This window comes from Penaeus japonicus, unplaced genomic scaffold (assembly GCF_977035675.1).
Source record: "Penaeus japonicus unplaced genomic scaffold, GWHDUDI00000001_assembly GWHDUDI00000024, whole genome shotgun sequence".
Lineage (NCBI taxonomy): Eukaryota > Metazoa > Arthropoda > Malacostraca > Decapoda > Penaeidae > Penaeus > Penaeus japonicus.
This window is the reverse complement of record NW_028234426.1, coordinates 15,504,071-15,524,353: the sequence shown is the minus strand read 5'-3', so window position 1 is coordinate 15,524,353 and position 20,283 is coordinate 15,504,071. Positions and strand designations below refer to the sequence as shown.

The 20,283-nt window shown below is 40.1% G+C and overlaps 1 protein-coding gene across 2 annotated transcripts in view; it reads right to left on the bottom strand.

Annotated features, from left to right (window-relative positions):
* Positions 1-9,799: 9,799 nt before the first annotated feature.
* Positions 9,800-20,283, bottom strand: part of LOC122258154 (leucine-rich repeats and immunoglobulin-like domains protein 3) — a 71,712-nt gene continuing 61,228 nt past the window's right edge. For both annotated transcript variants that reach the window (XM_086550732.1, XM_086550733.1), the window contains exons 3-12: positions 20,016-20,087; positions 19,757-19,891; positions 16,882-17,037; positions 16,275-16,418; positions 15,902-16,045; positions 15,641-15,784; positions 14,319-15,396; positions 14,009-14,210; positions 12,992-13,423; positions 9,800-12,355 (exon numbers count right to left, since the gene is read on the bottom strand). In XM_086550732.1, coding sequence (XP_086406858.1) covers positions 11,823-12,355; positions 12,992-13,423; positions 14,009-14,210; positions 14,319-15,396; positions 15,641-15,784; positions 15,902-16,045; positions 16,275-16,418; positions 16,882-17,037; positions 19,757-19,891; positions 20,016-20,087 — 3,040 coding nt within the window. In that variant the 3' untranslated portion in view covers positions 9,800-11,822. The remainder of the gene's footprint in view (positions 12,356-12,991; positions 13,424-14,008; positions 14,211-14,318; positions 15,397-15,640; positions 15,785-15,901; positions 16,046-16,274; positions 16,419-16,881; positions 17,038-19,756; positions 19,892-20,015; positions 20,088-20,283) is intronic.

Here is a 20,283-nt window from a genome sequence, read left to right as displayed (position 1 = left end):
TTTTGTAGATTCTCAGATCACTGGAATTAATTTTCGCTCTCTCTCCTCTCTTCTCTTCTCTTCTCTTCTCTTCTCTTCTCTTCTCCTCTCCTCTCCTCTCCTCTCCTCTCTTCTCTTCTCTTCTCTTCTCTTCTCTTCTCTTCTCTCCTCTCCTCTCCTCTCCTCTCCTCTCCTTCTCTCTCCTTCCTTCTCCTCTCTCTCCTCTCTCCTCTCCTCTCCTCTCCTCTCCTCCTCTCTCTCTCCTCCTCTCTCCTCTCCTCTCCTCTCCTCTCCTCTCCTCTCCTCTCCTCTCCTCTCCTCTCCTCTCCTCTCCTCTCCTCTCCTCTCCTCTCCTCTCCTCTCCTCCCCTCCTCTCCTCTCCTCTCCTCCTCTCCTCTCCTCTCCTCTCCTCTCCTCTCCTCTCCTCTCCTCCTCTCCTCTCCTCTCCTCTCCTCTCCTCTCCTCTCCTCTCCTCTCCTCTCCTCTTACCTCTCCCTCTCTTCTGGCAAATATTATACACGTAAGTTAGATAGGTTCAATGAGGATTGTTTAGAATGATAGAATGATGTTTATCTATAAGGCTAGGTTGCACAGAAAGGAACAGAAACACTGCAGTGATATGACACTAAAAGGGAAAAGACATATAAGGATGACACAGGGAGTGGGCTCAAAGTGGCTGGCGGGATGAAGATAAGGATGTGCTCCTTGACATATCAAAGACATTTTGGGGGAAAAGAAAAAGATTACACAATGTAGGTCTTAATAAAAGTTACCATATAAACAAGGTGAGAGGCAAAACAAATAACCTTATCAGTCACCCACACCCGGAGGAAGAGGCAAACATTTTTAGCAATATATAAAAGCATCCTCTGGTTAACGTGTCAAAAAGCAATCGTATGAATTATTTGCGTGGGAAATAAAGAAAATAAATATTTTTATCACAAAACATTACTGCAATATCTTGTCAATATATAACCACACACGAACTCCAAAGTGCAGTCATTAAAAGATGGAATGACATATTTTTAATTCATTAATAAGAATGGAGATTACCCCTTCACTAGATATTTTCAATATGAGTTTTTGGAGCGTAGGTTACCGAAGGCCCGGAAGGAAGCCATTGTAGTGACGCATTAGCGCTTGGCACCGCCCTCAACTACCGAACACCGCACTGCCCCTCCTAACCATGCGTCCACCCAGCCGCTCGCTTGTTTGCGATGCACGGCACCGCTGACCGCCGTGGCTTGCTGGATGCTCTCTCTATCTCTGGGTGTCTGACTGTCGCAAGGCCAGGTGCTCGTCTTTTTCTCGTCTCAACTCCTAACGGCGAAGGGATAGAAGATCTGCCGGGACAAGCCCGCGGGTGGACCAGGAACTCTCGCTGTGTGAGCCGCCAAGTTTACCGGGTGATATGCATAGTATAGAGAGACCTCATTTTTATTTTATTTTACTTCATGTTTTTTTTCATATTAACAATGTCCCGGCTCATTACCAAGCCCTGCATTCCCACATCATTATGATACATATTCCAAAATCATCTGGGGGTGTACAGACCTATGTGTCTGACTTCATTTATATATAAATGATGGAGCGAATATTACAAAATAAGAGTAAAGACAAGATAGAAAATAAACTATTATGTAATTTGTATGGTTTTATGAAGGGAAGGGAACATCAGATTGTGTAATTCAGTTTTCATCTTATGATGCAGAGAGGTGTAAAGTTTTTATTGAATTGCAGGAAGCGTTTAATAAATCTAGTGACAAAGATGTAACGTAAAAGTAGCTGAGATCGATTAGTTTTGAGTTGGGTATTCCACAAGGAGCTATATGCAAAATAACAGAGGTCTGTAGAGCTGGATCGAGGCAGTCCCAAAGGAGGGTAGAGGAAGACCGTATCTTACGTATGAATCGAAGAGGCGGAGCAGCTCCTGGCTTCTCAGTGGTATAAGAGCAGTGTTGCATGTCCCGCCACAAGGGGTGGGGCGTGAAATTGACAATGTTGGACCCAGACTTTCTGCTCCATGACAAGAGATAATGTGACGTTTACGTTAAACGGTAAACTAATAGGTGCTGACATTTAAATATCTGATTATATACTTTGACTTTACTGCAAAGCAAAGGTGCTTAAGTGAATCACGTACGAATATAGTCTAAGTACGCCTGAGGCCTCTCAGGGTTCTTTCTTGTCGCGGGATAGGAGCGGGGGCACTTCTGCTGTGCTAGTCTACATCAGTATTCTTGTGGACTCTGTAGCAGCTGCACTTTCTATAGCTTGCCAGAGGAGACCTTGAAAGTTCGAATCCATGCAGAATGAACCTATGCGTATAATCCTCCGGTGTCGAATGTAAGGATAGACATAATGTGAACAAACAGAATTGCAAAGCATTGCACAGAGTAAGCGAGATCAGTGTCATCGGTCATCAGGTAAATGAGAGGGGACAGCGAAAAGAAACTGGTGAGAGATGTGGCCAAGAGGTCTCAACGACATCAGGACGTATAGACAAGGCAAGCGAGGATATACGAAAACAGAAATAGTATGGATTATTTGGGCTTAAAGGACTATTGGCATTTTCTTCAGACATCTTCCAAAATGCCACTTGCGTAAAATCGAGAGATTGTCGTAGATGTAGATTCCCGTTGTATGAATCAGGTCAGTTTGAAACAATATATGGTCATGAAATAAAAAAGACCAAAAGGTCTTGACATTGTTCATGTTTAGTGCGATGGGTCATTGCTTAGACGATGGCAGAACAGTGTGTGGAGCTGTCATCAAACAATTACCTGCGAGTGGTGTGGCAGATTATGGGCAATATTGACGGCACTTAGAAAGATTAAGGTAATCAATAAAGGTGCAGTTTTTGTGGACAGCAGGGGAGCAGTGGACTCCCTTAACAGCAGGAGTCCTGTATCTAGGCCTATCGTTGTCGAGTGCCGATTCGCAGCTTATAGGCTGCAAGGCCAGGGACGTGTAATTACATTTGCATGGACTCCTTCCAATGTAGATATCACCTTTTATGAGGCTGTAGATAAATTATGTAAGGAGGCAGCTGTGAAATGTGAGGTAGACAGATTCTTAAGCAGGCAAGGGGCAATTAAATGGTGAGGCGAGTGATACGAGCAAAACCTTAGAACACTATATATGCATCTAGGGATGAACACTAAATTCACTTATAAAGAGGGCAAGAGCAAGTGGAAAGACTGGGCATGTGATGATTCGGTTAAGGTATAAATACTCTTGGGATCGAGGCAATAGTTCGACTCAGATTCGATTAAGATGCCATCCGTTCACGGCGGTACCTTGGTCTCGAATGTGGACATCGTCTCGTTTGCATGTCGACCGCGTGGATAACCGTCAGCTTGCCGACTCGGGTACGGTAGATATAGAAATAGTAAGTGTAAGACGAAATAGGGGAGTGGAAGGGAAGTGTAACAGTGCAAGAGAAGATCAATGAGATCAGACTCAAGAAAGCACTAAGTTATGTCTAAAGATGTGGGAAGCAAGAAACTATTCACAGAGGAAAAGTTGGTGTTTAAGTTGAATTTAGGTAGCGTGTTGATAAGAGTAAATATATCTGCGCGGGCATACTGGCAGCTGTCTGCTGGCTGGACCATCTGATGATCCGTATCAGACCGGCGTCCCTGGATACTTGTGATGGGAGATAGGCTTAGTGGAACCGACACCAGTGTCTAATGTAGAAGGAGCATGTTACATGGGGTAGGTGTTTACCACTGAGGACTGGAAACTGAGGAGTTTGTCTGGGACAGGGGCCCCAGACGTGTGATTTTGAATGGAGAAATTTAGGCTTAAAATATGCATTAAAACACCATTTGGTACTAAGTTCATACTTCATCAGCTTCTTAAACTATTGGCAGTCAAAGATGACTTAGAAAAAGCATTTTAATTAAATAAAACACTAAGTACTAGGTTTTAGGAAACAGACGTTTGGGCAAGGATTTCCATACAAATTTGAAATGTATTATTTAGCATAAAATATCCTGTTTTTTTTCCGCGGATTCTGTATTCCATAAGAGCGACGAATGCTTTTCTATCCACGATTGTTGAGGGTACTGGGTCATCCAGTAACTCTAGGATGCCTTTCTGACTGAGTTGGCATTCGGGAATCAATCAATAACATTAAATATCTGTTAAGAACGTTGTTCTTTTTTCAGCACCAGGCGCAGCATATCACGGTGTTAGATTCCTTGAATGCATTGGAGGTGCCATGTCCAACATTAAGGATGGCCTGTTAGATTTCACTTCCACGGAACGGGATATTGCAACCCAGCGTCAATGTGATCATCCAAAACTCATAGAATATGAACAATCGCGAGCCATCACATCCGAGCACGTAACCTGCGAGTACAAGGTATTCTTTCGCAGAGATTTTCCGAGTGCTCATTTTGTATTAGGGGTACCCGAACCGCAGCTTGCTAGCCACACGCGGCTCGCAGAAATATGTTGGGCGAGCGCTTTTTCCCTTACCGTTAAATCAAAGGTGAATAAAAGAAAAACACTATCAATATTTACTAGGAATGACCCGAGACCTCAATGGAAACCTAAGTTTGATGTTCATGGTTAGTAAATATATTTGGTAGATTTGAGTTAGGTACTACGTTACGATGCTCAGGAAAGGAACGGTGGGAGGCAGAGGGATCAAGGAAATTTCAGGTCACAAATAAATCTCTTCTTTCAACACATACTGTTGGGAATCGTTGTATCCTAAAATGAAGTTTGTAAGGTCGATGCATCCTGCAATCTTTACATCTCAATATTTGGCAGTGATCATTCTTAACATATCAGTTGACGGATTTTCAACGACTTGCAATAGGGACACAGTAAATGACAACTTCTGTAATTTGATGTCTATGGCATTGCAGTTCTGTCTTAAAATATTATGATGAGACTGTAATTTGAAAGTGAAACATCATAGATTACGTATTTTACATATGCTCTCCTCATATATATAATGAGAACAATAAATATTTTAAAATAGATCAAGTATGCGCCTGTGAGACCCATGATCGATGTGAATGCGCAGTGGGTTCATCACACGGGGACAAAGTCTCCACTACACTACAGTCTACTCAAATGGTCACGATGACGTAGATACACCAATTATAGGATGGCTAGGCTTAAAAGAGATACCAGCAGTTGTGAATTGCGAACTTTCAGGATGCTGAAACAGGCTTTTCCTGTCTTTGGTTTCTACAAACTGAGGTAAAGATTGCAAGGGGGTTAGGTTAGTCATGCCGTCACTTGGATAATTGGTAAGTTCGAGCAAGTCTCGCTTATGGCTCATATCAGAGCCGGCCATCCTGGGGGACCGCCCGTCTCTTGTAGGTTGCTAGTAACCGAATTTGATGGATATTTTGATTTTGGTGGTTCGTTTACTTTTAAACACTTCCATTGCGTACCGAGTTATGATTCCAATATTCTTCGGTTCTCTACTTAAATCTTTCCTATTTCATCTAGCTGATTAATTTTTTTTACATTATGTGTATTTGTATGCAATGCATTTATACTATTAATATGACTATGATAGCTGCCATAGTTTTTGTGCGGTGCATCTATTTTTGGTGATTGCAGAAGACAGAAAAAATCCCAAAAATAAAGTATCTTTGTCGGTATTTTTGTACACGTATCTTTTATAACAAATTTGATTCAAAAAGAAAACTTTGCCTTTCTTTTTTCGTTAAAAAAATCATATATAAAAATTCGCCATAAATTTATTTGAAGCAATTATTGTTTGATAATACCGGGGAAAGTTTGGACAAACGTGATGATTATGGTGCTGAATTTTCTTTTAAATCGGTCAATTACTGACAGAGTAGTTTAACATTTTGTATCTAAAAAACAAGTTTTGAGAAAATCGATGTTTTATGTGAACATATACAATGCTTGATAAAATTCACTCCAAAATGTATCAAATCTAAGTATATACATAATTTAACTATTCAACCATTCCTGGGAAGCCTGCCAGTGATTATTTAGGCAGTTTGAGGCCATGTTACATAACTTCTGTCACCTGTATAGCCTCTCAGAATCTAGCCTGGGAGAAACTGCTCACGTTACAAGGTTCTTGGTCCCCTGTTATTATCATTTTAGAATATATAACACTTTATTGATGTGTTATATATCTCTAATATGATAATAACATATTCATTGGGTATCAGTGGAGCCCACCCACCTCATTGATGCCAGGAAAAGGTATTCGAGATTAAAAATTACCACGCTGGTAATCTGGGCCAGGTGCCGACTTTCTTTTGTTTTTAGGGGGGGCCTTTTGAGATGGCAACAAGCTGTGTCTATAGCTTGCAGTTGTGGCATGGTTCTCATGTGGCGACGAGAAGTCAGGGGTGGGTGCGGGGGATGGGGTGGAGGGGCCAGCGACCGCGTCATCATCAGCTGAGCTTGCTTCTTCCCTTTTCCACCTTTTTTTTGGATCCTTTCACTGACAGCCTTTCGTTTTGAACTAGCACGTGGCATTGCCAATCAATATAAGTCAAGAACGAAGATAACTATAACAAATACGCAAATATGTGTTGGCAGGAGCTTGTATACACGCATGCCATCTCTCCAGTAAGGCCTCACTCGCCGCTCTGGCGTCGCCAGCAACAGCCCAAGTTATCGTACCTCACCATCACTCAAAAAGTAAATCGAAAAAACAGCAGAAAAACAGTAATAAATGCAAAAAAAACAAAGAATTGACAAGAAGGGGGCGTGTCAGCACCACTACGCGTTTAAAGAGCCAGCCCTTTAAACCCACACTACGCAATTAAAAAAAAAAAAAATGAAAATTTGAGGTCGTATCGACGAAATCCCCCCTTAACATTTTTGGGCCAATAAGAAGCTGATCCTGCATTTTCCTGAACAGGAATGTCTTGGCGAATGTCATACTTGAATTTCTCCGTCTTCTGGCGGTCCCGCCATATAGGCCCGGCGAGGCATCTGCTCCGCAAATCTGGCTTATCCTTATCCTTATCCCCGTCTTGTATCTCTCTTGGATTTTGTGCCAAGTTTCTAATGATCTTCCATTCATATATCGTAAAGTATCTTTCCCCCTTCTATAAAGAAATTATACTAATTCGGACTTCTCTTGGTAATATTTTCGTAAAATTTGGATTCCATACGTACGTCTGATATCAACATTTTGAATCACTATTGGTTTAGGTGTTCTAGATTTCGTTATAAAAGTCTGCTCATTCATCTCCTAACTTCATCTGATGAATGACTGCCCGCTTAATATCATAACTGAAGCTCATGTCTTTACTCATAAACAGGCCTAGGTCTTTTTATACCTATTTTCTATGTAATTTCAACTACCTTAACAAAATATGATTTTGGTCTCGGATTTCCAGTTGGACTGTTTCTTATAATTTCAAATTTATCAACATTGAATTTCCTATTGCTTTCATTTTCCCATTTAATTGTCGCATGTAGATCCTCTTTAAGTTTGTCCATTACATTAATAAATCCAATGACGTGCCCTTATGTAATCGACAAATGCCGTCCCTAGAGTGTTTAATGCCTTTATCAATGCATACAGTCATAAATGTGAATAGCAGAGGACCAAACACACATGACAATGCACCTGAAACATTTTGATTCACTTTAGAAAAATCCATGAATCAGTACTTTTGGTTGGTAATTTGTTTGAAAATTGTGAATCCATATTTCCACTTTTCCCCTGATTCCGAAGTTTTTAATTCCGCGATCGACCTTTTCAAAAGCCTTCATATTTATTCACAGTGGTTCGGGGTTTAAGATAGACAAGATCTACCCATACAGAAGGGATTGTTTTCAGGTTTTATTTTGTTGTCACGGTCTAAATACGGAACACTTTCTCTTACTACCCTGTCAAATATCTCAATGATGTGAGATGTCATACTGGTCTTTAGTTTTGGCCTGACCGGTTGCCACCTTCATATATAGATCTTTTTTGTCCAGGGAATTCCTCCATATAGTTGCTGGCGGCTTTTCTATGATTTAATTGTTAAAAAAAAATGCAGGAATTTCATTTTGGTCTAGCTGGTGAGTAGGCCAATGTAGCAATATCATTTACACACTAAAAACTTTGTTGCCTTTTGAGGAGTTCAGCCATTTCCTTTGCGTCGTTAACCGACTCAAATGAACCTCTTTCTCAAGAGGTTCGCCGGTTTTAACCAGTTCTATTTTTTATCGCGTCGACTGACCTTTTCCAATATTTTTGCCACATTTCTTTTAATATATTAAATTCCTTTATCGCAGAATTCACTTTTTTCTATTGTCATATTTCGTTTTCCTGCTCTTACTTTTCGTTTCTCAACAGAAGTTGTCGATCTCATGGTATTACATGTTTCCGTTCTGTTCAGAGGGGCCACAACTCCTTCGGCCCCTTATCTTTACAAGCATCAAAGACCTTCAGCATATCATCGGGTGTTTGTAGGATTTGAACATCTTTTATTGCTTCTACTGATATATTTGTAATTTTCCTGTCAATTTGGTTGAGACTGAAGTTCAGAGATTGAAAATTTCCATGCTTCTTTTTGTCATTATATGTGTATTTTTTACCTATTTAACATTATTTCAATAATATTGCAGTTTGATTGTGCTGTATATTGATTGTTTAACGCCCTTATTCATAAATCGAAAGCAAATATATTTCCATGTTGGGAGACTATTATTTGGCTATGCTAAAAAAAAAAAGAATATTCAAAATCAATAAATAATTTCTTGTCTTTAATTTCTAGTGGCATCTGCTCTTAATTCAATTATCTTTAGTCCCCAGTTGATAGAAAACAAATTGTAATCACCTAGTTTCATATTACCGCATATTCTCCTTTTAGTCATTTACGCTTCGCTGGAAAAAAGGCCTCTGGTGGTCTGGGAGTTTTCCTCTCTCGCTTTTGGCCGAACAAGCCTACTTCCTGGAATGAACTTTTTTGTCTCCTCAAAGTTTAGGTCAGGAGCTTATTAGGCTTGGTTTCAACGCCTCCTTCATGCATTTGCCGTCTCCAAAAATACTCTCAATATTGTTACTGGCTATTTCTTTCATTGATTTTGTCTTTTTTTTTCAAGATTGGTGTCTTCCTTTTCCCCAGCAATGTACATTGTTCTCAATGTCTCATTTTTTTCTTGTAATATCTTAGCTATTTATCTGCTTTATTGTCTTTGACAATAATTATAATTTTCCTTTCTGTATAATGGCTTAACTGCTTGAGTTTTCATTTCTTGTAAAGTTTTGTCTTCTCCCTTACTTTTGCAATTCAAAATATTTACTGGTATTTCCTACTTCCCCTTATGTTTCTTTTACATTATTTTTAATTTAATAAATATTAATTTTAATTGGGCACTTTTTATTTCATTAAAGCATGGAGCCTTAATGTGTTTCTCAGGTCTTTGTACATTTTTTCTCAGCTCTTTCAGTTCCTATCATCTATAAACAGCTGACCCAATGTAATCACCCTCTTCAAATCTTTCTGGCTGTCTTTTGGTCTAATTTGTTTCCCATTTTGTATTTACTTTTATTTTCAATCATCTAGCTCCCTATGCACAATACAGGTTTGTATTTCCCTATTTAAAGCTCATGACACTTTCATGTTCATATCTGCTTAAATTTTGTAGTGAGGACATTACATGAAATTGGAATTTTTAAAAATCCAATTCTAAAATATGAAAATGTACCAAAACCGTTTACAGGTTATTTGATCTGCTTTTTGCATCTGACCTGTTGATTGTATCCTTTAAAGATGGGATTTAGTGTGTAAAATGAATAGTAAATTGGGCATTGTTGGGTCAATCTACCATTTCCGTTGGAGGTTTTCATAGGGAAACAATATTCATGTTTTATTTCTGTATTTCATGTGTACATTATCAATCACATTATTTGTATGTGAAATACATCTGTAATGCTATTGTGAACTTTTTAAATGACAGTAAATGAAGTAAATTTCATCGTAGCACCTCATTCTATTTCATAAACACTGTTCAGAGGACAGAATAATATTTTCTGAACCTCCTATGGAATGCAGGAACAAGCAAATATAGATTACTAAATTTATGTTGTTGTTTTCATCCTCATTGCTTTTTCCTACTCTTTGATTTGTGCAAAATAAGTTTGAACAATTCAACCACATTTCTTTTATACAGTAATGATGTATAAATTTAATATAATAAATAAAAACTGTATATATCAAGCTACCAACTGATTCAAGCTGAAATCTTAAAATCATATGGATGGTTCATATATTCATGCTGCCTGCGTAAATGCAAACTGGAAGGGGTCTGCCTGAACAAAGTCAGTAACCACTTCATAGTTGTTGTTGTTTTATTAATATAGTTATTATTCCCCCCCAAACTGGCACAAATTACCCCAATTTGCAACATGAAATACTAAAATGGTAGGAATAATATAAATATTTCTACTTCTGAATAATAATAAACTGATTATATAACTGCCAACAAAATCAACAAAATATAGACTGTACATGTTACATAAGACAAAGCCTTTACAGGAACATCATATAAAATTTCATATATGTTACATTGTTTGTTAATATGTCACAACCATGAAGAAGCCTTGCACTAAACTGGGAACATCCATACTTTTTTTTAAGGTTTAAAACTCAATCTACTGAATATTTCATATCATACTCTATGAAAGTGTAATAATAATTTGGTATAAATATGCAGGATTGTAATACAGTAACCATCTGTGATGACATAACAGGTTGTGACATAATAACTATGTCCAATAAGTGACTAGTTTCAAGCTTAAAATACAATTTTGTGATAAATGCCTGTAATAACAGTAACAGCTTAATGCTTGACTGGGCTTAGTTCATTAACCTATTTCACAACACATATTTTGAGGCATTTGAACTTGATACATTTAGTCTACCAACAAATGACAGTGCTCTCCTAATTTTTAAGAAATTAAAATTAAAAAATCATATTATCTTCACGGTAGCTTCTTGCACTTGGGATCATCCAACATTGCATCTATACTATTAAGCAACTGTACATTTGGTATACAAAGCAAAACTGTTACTACATAAAATCAAAAATGAATATAAAAATATTCTTAGACAAGGAACACTAAAAGTTTCTTTCTAATAAAGACAATGTATGAAAATAAAACTTAAGAACCTAATAATGCACCACAAATTTCCTATGGTACTTTCAGTACCTTGGTATCACGGAGAATGCATGTAGCTGGCTTACTCTACAAATGAAGCCCTTCAGATGGTTGAGAAGTTAAAAATGTCACTGAATTTATTAGTTATATGCTCACAGAGCACAAAATCTTATTAACTTCTACAAAGGCTGGACTGGAAAGGGGAAAATCATTCTGATATTCCTGATGAATGATGAATGAAATTTCTAACATCCAAGTGGACAGGCAAGAAAGAACTTGCACAGTATTATAAACATGTACACAGTTTAGTATACACAGATAATTAAGCCAGAATTACACTGAAGGCCAAAGTACTGAGTATACAAAGATTGCTACAACACCAATAGGCCATCAACAATAAAAACAAAATTGTACAACTTGACACTGGCAGCACTGGAACTACTATGGCACCAGACAGGTACTTAAAAACAAACAATTGCGCCTTACCACCACAGTAAGAAGTAATCTCTACTGGTTAGGTCAGCTTGTTCAAATGCAATTCACTATTATAACTACTGGACACTATCTATCTGTGCTCTTTATCAATTTACTGTTTATTAAAAACATTCTCATTTTTCAATATATGGAATGCTGTTAATAAAACCTGGGAGCTAGAAAAGGTTAATACATTAGTGGTGGAAGGTGCAATTCCAGTTACTTTATAATGCATAGTAGTCACTAAAAATTATCTGGATTCAATTGTCTGTTTAGGAATGCTATTATGTTTCACTTCTGCAGTATCTAACCTTAAATCCAGTTCACTGCGGCTATCCCCAGCACTGCAAATCACTGTTCTTAGGTTATTTGTGTCACTATCACTACTATTTACAACTATTGATTCCCCTACTGGCTCACCAACGGGGTCTATATTTTTACTACAAGCTTCTTGGTCATCCACTAAAACTGGCACTACATGTGAACTGTAATGACCACATGCTTCAGTTGAAGAAGAAGGAGAGGTAAGCAAAGAATGGTGAACACGGTCATCTGTCTGGCAGAGGTGTTGACCTCGAGGTAGAGAAGCTGAAGGTGAGGTTGGTGAAGGTACTGGGTGGCGGCGTGAATTTGAACCCCTTCTTAGACTGGCAGTATACTGATTAGGACTATAGCTTCCAGGTGAAAGGTGTTGAGGACTAAATGTAGACAATCTCGGACGGCCAAGGGAATCTTCACAGCCCACTAGTTCTCCGTTTGGACCAACACTTACTGCATTGGCTCCTGTCATGGAAAAGTAAAGAGATATATCAAACCTTCAAAATTGTAACAAAATCCAATTATTGATGATAAGTTTTTCAAAACTTGCACTCAATGTCAAAAATATACCACCAAACACCTCTACTCTGTTTTGGAATTCTTTTGAAAAGAGTTGCATGTGATAGGAAATTTCTTTATTGAACAAAAATTGGTAATAAAAGCATTATACTCATATTCTATTCTACTTGAAATCTACAAAATAAGGCTTTGGTATCTTTAATATTCAAGCTGGCAATAAAGTAAATGATAATTTGTTTAAAGTAGGTATCTTTATACTTCATTATTTATTCTATTTTACATGAAGCTATATTACTTCATTGTCCATTCTGAATGGGTCAATTCATTACTTCTATCACAAGGAAAGAAATGACATGGAGATCAAATCCAACATCTATGTGTATATCATATACACAATTTGTTTGTGTACATGTGTGTTTAGGTAAATCTTTAAAAGTAGATAATTGCTATAAATAAATTGTTTGCTCTTAACCAAATACATTTGTATTTGGTAATAAGATACTTTTCATTTCTAGACTAATTTTCAATTTGGCATAACAAAATAGCAATTACCATGATAACATCTTGGGACTGAAAACTTACCCCTTAAAACTGAAGCTGACCCATTATCAGCACAGATAATCAGTGACCTCCTTAGACCAGGGCGTGAGAGATCAAGAGGCAGAAGGTCTTCATTCGACCTCTGGGCTGAATCTCCCGTCCCACTGTCCTTACCACTGGAGTGCTCAGAGCCACTGTCTTGCCCTGCTGTTGTGTAAGTCTCATGGGAGTTAGCCAAAAGTGGAGTGAAAGTATGCACAAGGTCTGGTGGCAGGTGGTGATGAGTTGGAAGATGGGCAGGATACCTTCCCAAAACATCTTCTCTTGGATAGGCAGGTGGTGGTCCTAGTGAGCCAGCCTGGGGACGCTTTCTCGTCTGGTATATAATAACGACCCAAACTAGGGAGGTGATGACAACACAGCAAACAACTGCCATCATTACTATTCCTGTTGTTGTTGACGTAGTTGTTATATCTGAAAGAGTGTGTGACTTAGTATTCACTTATCTCTCCATTACTTAGCTAGATACATAGAGGGAGAAAAATGCATATGTCTACTGTGTGTGTGCATTGTATGCATCATATGCACCTTTGTGTGTAAATTAAAATTAAAACAGTAACCTCTCTCTGTGTGTGTGTGTGTGTGTGTGTGTGTGTGTGTGTGTGTGTGTGTGTGTGTGTGTGTGTGTGTGTGTGTGTGTGTGTGTGTGTGTGTGTGTGTGTGTGTGTGTGTGTGTGTGTGTGTGTGTGTGTGTGTGTGTGTGTGTGATGTGTGTGTGTGTGTGTGTGTGTGTGTGTGTGTGTGTGTGTGTGTGTGTGTGTGTGTGTGTGTGTGTGTGTGTGTGTGTGTGTGTGTGTGTGTGTGTGTGTGTGTGTGTGTGTGTGTGTGTAAAATCAATCTATTTATCTATCTATCTATATATGTGTGTGTGTGTGTGTAAAATCAATCTATCTATCTATCTATCTACCTATCACACTCACAATCTATGTATGCATATAATATTAACTTACTTAATGTTACAGAATCATAAATTTAAGAAATGCTTTTGTCTGAACCTACCTCTTCTTATTGACAGATTTACTGGTCCTCTCACAGTCCCAAGTATGTTGGTAAGTTCACAAACATAGGTCCCAGCATCATCCATTTTTGTATCCAAAATCAGTAAATACTGGCTGTCCTGAACCAATACATAATGATCACTTTCTTTAATAACATCACCATCTTTGGTCCAAGTTAGTTTTGGTGTAGGTTTTCCTGTGCCCTGAAACAACAATTGGTTTAAAAGATTTATGTATAAAACTACACTCACATAACACAAATAATCAGTATCTGTTCAAAATATTTTTGAGCTTCTTTGACATCCTCTTACCTGACATTCTAGAACAGCATTATCACCAAGTCTTGCAACTCTATCTTGAAGGTCTTTGGTGAATTTTGGAGTTTGTCGTACTGTTAGCAACGCATGAGAGGATGCTACACCCGCTGCATTTTTTGCATTACAAGTATATTGTCCTTCATCATCAGATTTTACTGGTTTGATGAAAAATATTGTTTCGTTGTTATAAACATGAATTCTTCTTTCACGAGCAGCTGGGAAGTCAAGACCATCCTTTACTAATGATATTTCTGGAGTTGGGGAACCTTCAGCAGCACATTCTAATCTAGCCACATCTCCAATACGGACCTCTACACTTGCAGGTCTCTTGGTAAAGTAAGGAAATACGTGCACTTGAATGTTTGCACGCTGAGAATAACTTGCCCCGAAATGATTACGAACAACACACTGATATTCTCCAGTATCTTCATCAGACACATTCTGAAGATGAAGCAAAGATGTGACATTGTGTTTTGCTCCTCCTTCACCATCTCCTCCCACAACACTAACAAGAGTTTCCAGCTGAAAATTGACTAATAACTGGCTATTTTTTCTCCACATAAATTTTGGTTGGTCTCCTTCACTTCCAAACTCAGCAACACATGCTAATGTGACATTTGCACCACGTAGTGCAATTTGATCTTTTGGTGACTGACTAATGATAGGTCTTGGGGAAGATTCACAAGCAAAATCTCTGCTGGAAATTGTGGCTACTGGTCGGTCTCGCAACCGGTTGGGATAACTACATGAAGCAATAATGGAGGAGTTATTGAAAGACAGACTTGACAGCCAGCTTGGAAGCCATGACAAATGACAATCACATACAAGACTGGAAGTATTTAACTGGACTGATGTTAAATGATTCAGTCCAATGAAAGGATTATGGGGGAGAGTTCGAAGCTGGTTTCCCCTCATATCTAAAGATGAAAGTTCCCTGAGTGGAGTGAATGTTTCAGCATGTATTGTCTCTATCCCATTATAGGCCAAAGACAACGTGCGAACTCTCTCCAGTCGACTGAAGGCTCCACTGTTATCTTCAACACTCCATCTGAGTTGGTTGTGAGATAAGTCCCTGGGAAGATAGTAAGGGTTTTAAAAATATATCTAGCAGGTCTGTGTTTTACTTGACCACCATTTTTCATTAAATATAATGTCATATCAATCTGCTTACTTTAACTTATATCAAATTAAAAGTTTGACAACCTATTTCTTAAAATTATATTATAACAAACTTTTCACAATCTCATTGACATTCAAGCTTTATAAAGAAACTTTTTTAATCATTATTATTCAATAGAGGTGGCAAAGTGACTCACAATGTTAGGAGGCTTGAAGTTGGTGCAAATGAGTCCCGCTCAATATGAGCCAAGTGATTGTGAGAGAGAGTGAGGTCAGTCAGGGCTCCTAGAGCTCTGAATGTTCCCTCTCTGAGAGATACAAGTCTGTTGTTACTTAGATCCCTGTAAAAAAAGAAAAGAAAAAGAAATCATGAATCTGATATCTTATCTTCTTTGACCAAGTATAAGTATTGTTTATATAATTTCTTGAAACATCTCCACATTCAAAAGAAAACTCACAAAGTTTTTAAATGCTTTGTTGGCTCCCAAGCATCTGGACGAACGGAATCAATCTGGTTCTGGCTCAGAGACAAGTGTGTCAAAGAAGACAGACCAAACAATAATCCTTTGGATATTGTTGTGATGTTGTTGTAGTCAAGAAGCCTGTAATGAACAATCAATCAAAAATTTAGAGTTCAACTTTACTTAATGATGACCCACCTATAGATCACGGAGTAAAACTTTAGTGGACACTGAAAATGTCCTTAAACCTAATCAGACATTAAATCATTTAAAATCACCTGAGAACATTTTGTACATCTTGAATTTATCCAAACTTTATCCTGATTTTGTTTGTTAATCAGTGATATAAGAAATCAAAACCATAACTTACAGATTTTCTATAGCATTAAGTCCATAGAAAACACCATCACTGAAGGTTGTTATCTCATTACGTCGCAGTTTCAGAACCTTCAACTTCTTGAGATGCTCAAACATTAAACCTTCTAGTCTATGGAGTTTGTTTCCATTCAGATCGCTGGAAAAGGCAATATCCAGTAAGGAAAACAGTAATGCTAATGTTATTAGGAAAAAAATGCAATTAATCCAAAACAAAAGCTGATAATATATTCATACTAACACTGTATAGTATGCATGTGGGTGCGTTTGTGCGTGTGCGTGTGTATGTGCGTGTGCGTGTGCGTGTGCGTGTGCGTGTGCGTGTGCGTGTGTGTGTGTGTGTGTGTGTGTGTGTGTGTGTGTGTGTGTGTGTGTGTGTGTGTGTGTGTGTGCGTGTGTGCGTGCGTGCGTGTGTGCGTGTGTGCGTGTGTGCGCGTGTGTGTGTGTGTGTGTGTGTGTGTGTGTGTGTGTGTGTGTGTGTGTGTGTGTGTGTGTGTGTGTGTGTGTGTGTGTGTGTGTGTGTGCGCGTGCGCGTGCAACCGTGCGTGTGAGTGTGCGCACGAGCAAGTGTCTTCTCCCGGAGAGAAAAAGCCTCAACTCACAGAGATCGAAGGTTGGTGAGGTTTCTGAAGATGTGCGCAGTCCGGCTGAACGTTGACGCATTCAGGTGATTTCGGGATAACTTCAGCTCCTCTAAATGTGGCAGACTTTCGAAAGACTGGGTATCCAAGTACGATATATAATTTCTGCTGAGATTCCTGAAATGACGAAAAAATATCTTTAATATACATATGAGTATGTGAATCCGGAGAAAAAACTGCAATCAAACATATTTTCTATCATATGGATAACGTTCAACAGTCACTTGTACCTGTTACAGTGTCAGAAAATGAATGGTCAAAGTGGTTTTATCCAATCAGACTGCTGTTTGTTTATATAAAAACGTTAGTTACCAACTCTCATTTCCTTAAAAAAAAATAGTTATGAACGACTGAAATTAATACATCATGCATAAAATACACAATTACTAGAACATTGCACAATCACCGCAAAGGCAATGGAAAATGTTTATAAGTTTAAGACCTGTGCAAAACAAACAAACATACATCCCGAGCCGACCGCCTGCTCTACAACGCAAGACAATGCGTTCGTGATGTTGGCGCGGAATGGCCAGTGTGATGGGAAGTATCAATAACGCGTGTGCGCGGGGCAGCAACGAAGCCCGCCAGTCATGAGGGTCTACAACCGGCCACGCCCGCACCTGCACCGCCCATCGCCCCGTCTGATTTATTAGCCACTTCCTCGTTATAAAGGCTTCCATCTCGACCTGAATCGCCCTTTTCCCCATACTTCACTCCTGGCGCTTCGGCGGTGAGAGTGAGCGTGCGAAAGGAGGCATCGCTGGAGGTCCCAAAGGAAGGGGGAAATGTCCGGCGCTGGGGAGGGTTGGCCTCAAGGTAAACAATAGTTGGTGCGAAAACACAAGCTGGCACACTTCCCGATCACTCGTCACAACTACATGAGGGTCCACTTGCGGGGCTTGACCGCTACATCCTCATTACTAGCGCCAGCCGCGATGGAAGGCGATGATCATGGGAACGGGTCGTCGCGAGCAGACCCCGTTCTGATTATGATCTACTTCAGAACCGATTTCAGGCGTTTAGCCACTTACATCTAGTGCTGTCTGGCTCGGGTGCATTGCCTTGCGCAACATCAAATGCGAATAGTCGGATCTTCCATTTCTTCCACACTCCCCAAGGCCTCCTCCGTCTCCCTCTTTCTGGCTTCTCATCTATCATTTCATGTCTCTCTTATCATCTCTCCTTTGTTCCTTCCCTTCCCCTCTCTCAGTTTCTCTATATTTTCTCCCATCTTTCTAGATTCCACTTTTATTTCTCCCTATCCTTCCTTTTCCCTTTCCCCCGCCCGTCCGTCCGCCCCTTCCTCTCTCTCTCAACCTCTCCTTCTCTCTCTCAACCTCTCCCTTTCCCCTCTCTCTCTCAATCTCTCCCTTTCCCCTCTCTCTCTCAACCTCTCCCTCTCTCTCTCTCTCTCAACCTCTCCCCCTCTCTCTCTCTCAACCTCTCCCTCCTTCTCTCAATCTCTCTCACTCAATCTCTCCGTCTCTCACTCTCAATCTCTCCCTCTCTCTCTCTCAATCTCTCCCTCTCTCAATATCTCCCTCCCTCTATCCCTATCCCGATCCCTATCCCTCTCTCCCATCTTTCTTGCATTTTCTTCTCTCCCACATGTTTATCGTTCCCTTCCTATTCTCTTCACTCTGTCCCTCTCTCATTTCGTCACTATGTTGCTTAGCTGCAACATTTTTCCTGTTTCTGCGTTGCGTTGTTTGAGCAACCAGTCTTACCTGGCACTATCTCATCCAGCCTGCTTGTATAATATTTACATCCATTGTTACAATGTGTCCTTTCACGACGATGTCTAATTCTATATCTTCATCTCTCCTTCTCCTCCTTATTCTCCTTCTTCACCCTCCCTCTCTCCTTCTCCACATCACTGCTGCTGGGCAGCAAGGAAGGCGAGCACCGTCCGAAGGGCCGGCGTCAGCGGTAGGTCACGCAGGAACCCACCGCGCGACACAAAGGGAGGGCAGGGCGGTGGGCGGGAAGGGACACAGGAGGGCAGTTGGAGGGAACATGGAAAGGCTGAGGTGGAAGGGACATTGGAGGGAAGAGGTGGTGGGTACACGGGCACGATGGCTATAAAACGATCAATCTCAACGAGATGATGAGCGGCGGTGGCAAGTGGTGGCGCCGCCCATGGCCACCCGCACCCTCTACCCTCCCCCTCCCCCTTTCACCATCAGACTACACTTACTGCATCGCCACCACGACACCTCTACCACCGACCCATCTCTGACACACTGCCATTACTGCCAACACTTAAAGCTCTGCCAGCACCAGTGTACAATATATTGTTGTATGGTATGCATACACCCATTTGATTTTCATGTCTCAACCTAACAAAATTGTCATAAAAATACGTTTTGTCTCGTATTTTGTGTCATATATATATTGCACAAACAGTATACACATACAAATACACAGCAACAAAAGTGATTATAGGTTTAACAGCTGTGGGAGAAGGGAGGGAAAGATGGAGATAAGGCAGACAGACAGGCACACATACACAGAAAGAAAGAAAGAAAGAAAGAGAGAGAGAGAGAGAGAAAGAGAGAGAGAGAGAGAGAGAGAGAGAGAGAGAGAGAGAGAGAGAGAGAGAGAGAGAGAGAGAGAGAGAGAGAGAGAGAGAGAGAGAGAGAGAGAGAGAGAGAGAGAGAGAGAGAGAGAGAGAGAGAGAGAGAGAGAGAGAGAGAGAGAGAGAGAGAGAGAGAGAGAGAATTAACGAGGAAGTATCGAATAAAGGAGAAAGGACTGAAGGGTGGGAGGGGGGACGAACTGGATGGATGGATGAATGAATGTAAGGAAACCGAGAACAGGAGGCAGAGCAACTTACAGTTTTCGGAGCTTGACTTTCTTGAAGGGCGGAGAGGACATTGTTGTCAGACGGTTCCTGGAGAGATCCAGCTCTCTCAACCTTGACATCCCGGTCAGCGACAGATTTTCCACCGACTTGATACGGTTACTACCCCTGGGGGAGAGGAAGCAAACAAAATGAAAAGCTGAGGCTAAGCGAGCAGAAGAAGCTTCATCACTGAATTTCAATGAACGCGAATGCACTTGACTTTGAGGCGACAGGCGTCACGCTGACTTACAAGTAAAGAGCCTCAAGAGAGAGCAGAGTCCCGAGGGGAGGTAGGCGCTCAAGTCCGAGGTCCTTCAGGCACCTGTAAAACACGAGAGAAAACCTTCGTTACTAATGTCATAACAAAAGAAAGCTCGCCGTTTACAAGACGAGAACATGCGAGTCGAGAGCCATGTTTATTGTGCCTCCCGATTATGCAACATACAAACACATCTCAGTCTCGAGGAGAGCAATGAAATATCAAATCCTACCCGGTGCATCCTTATACTGTTAGCGAT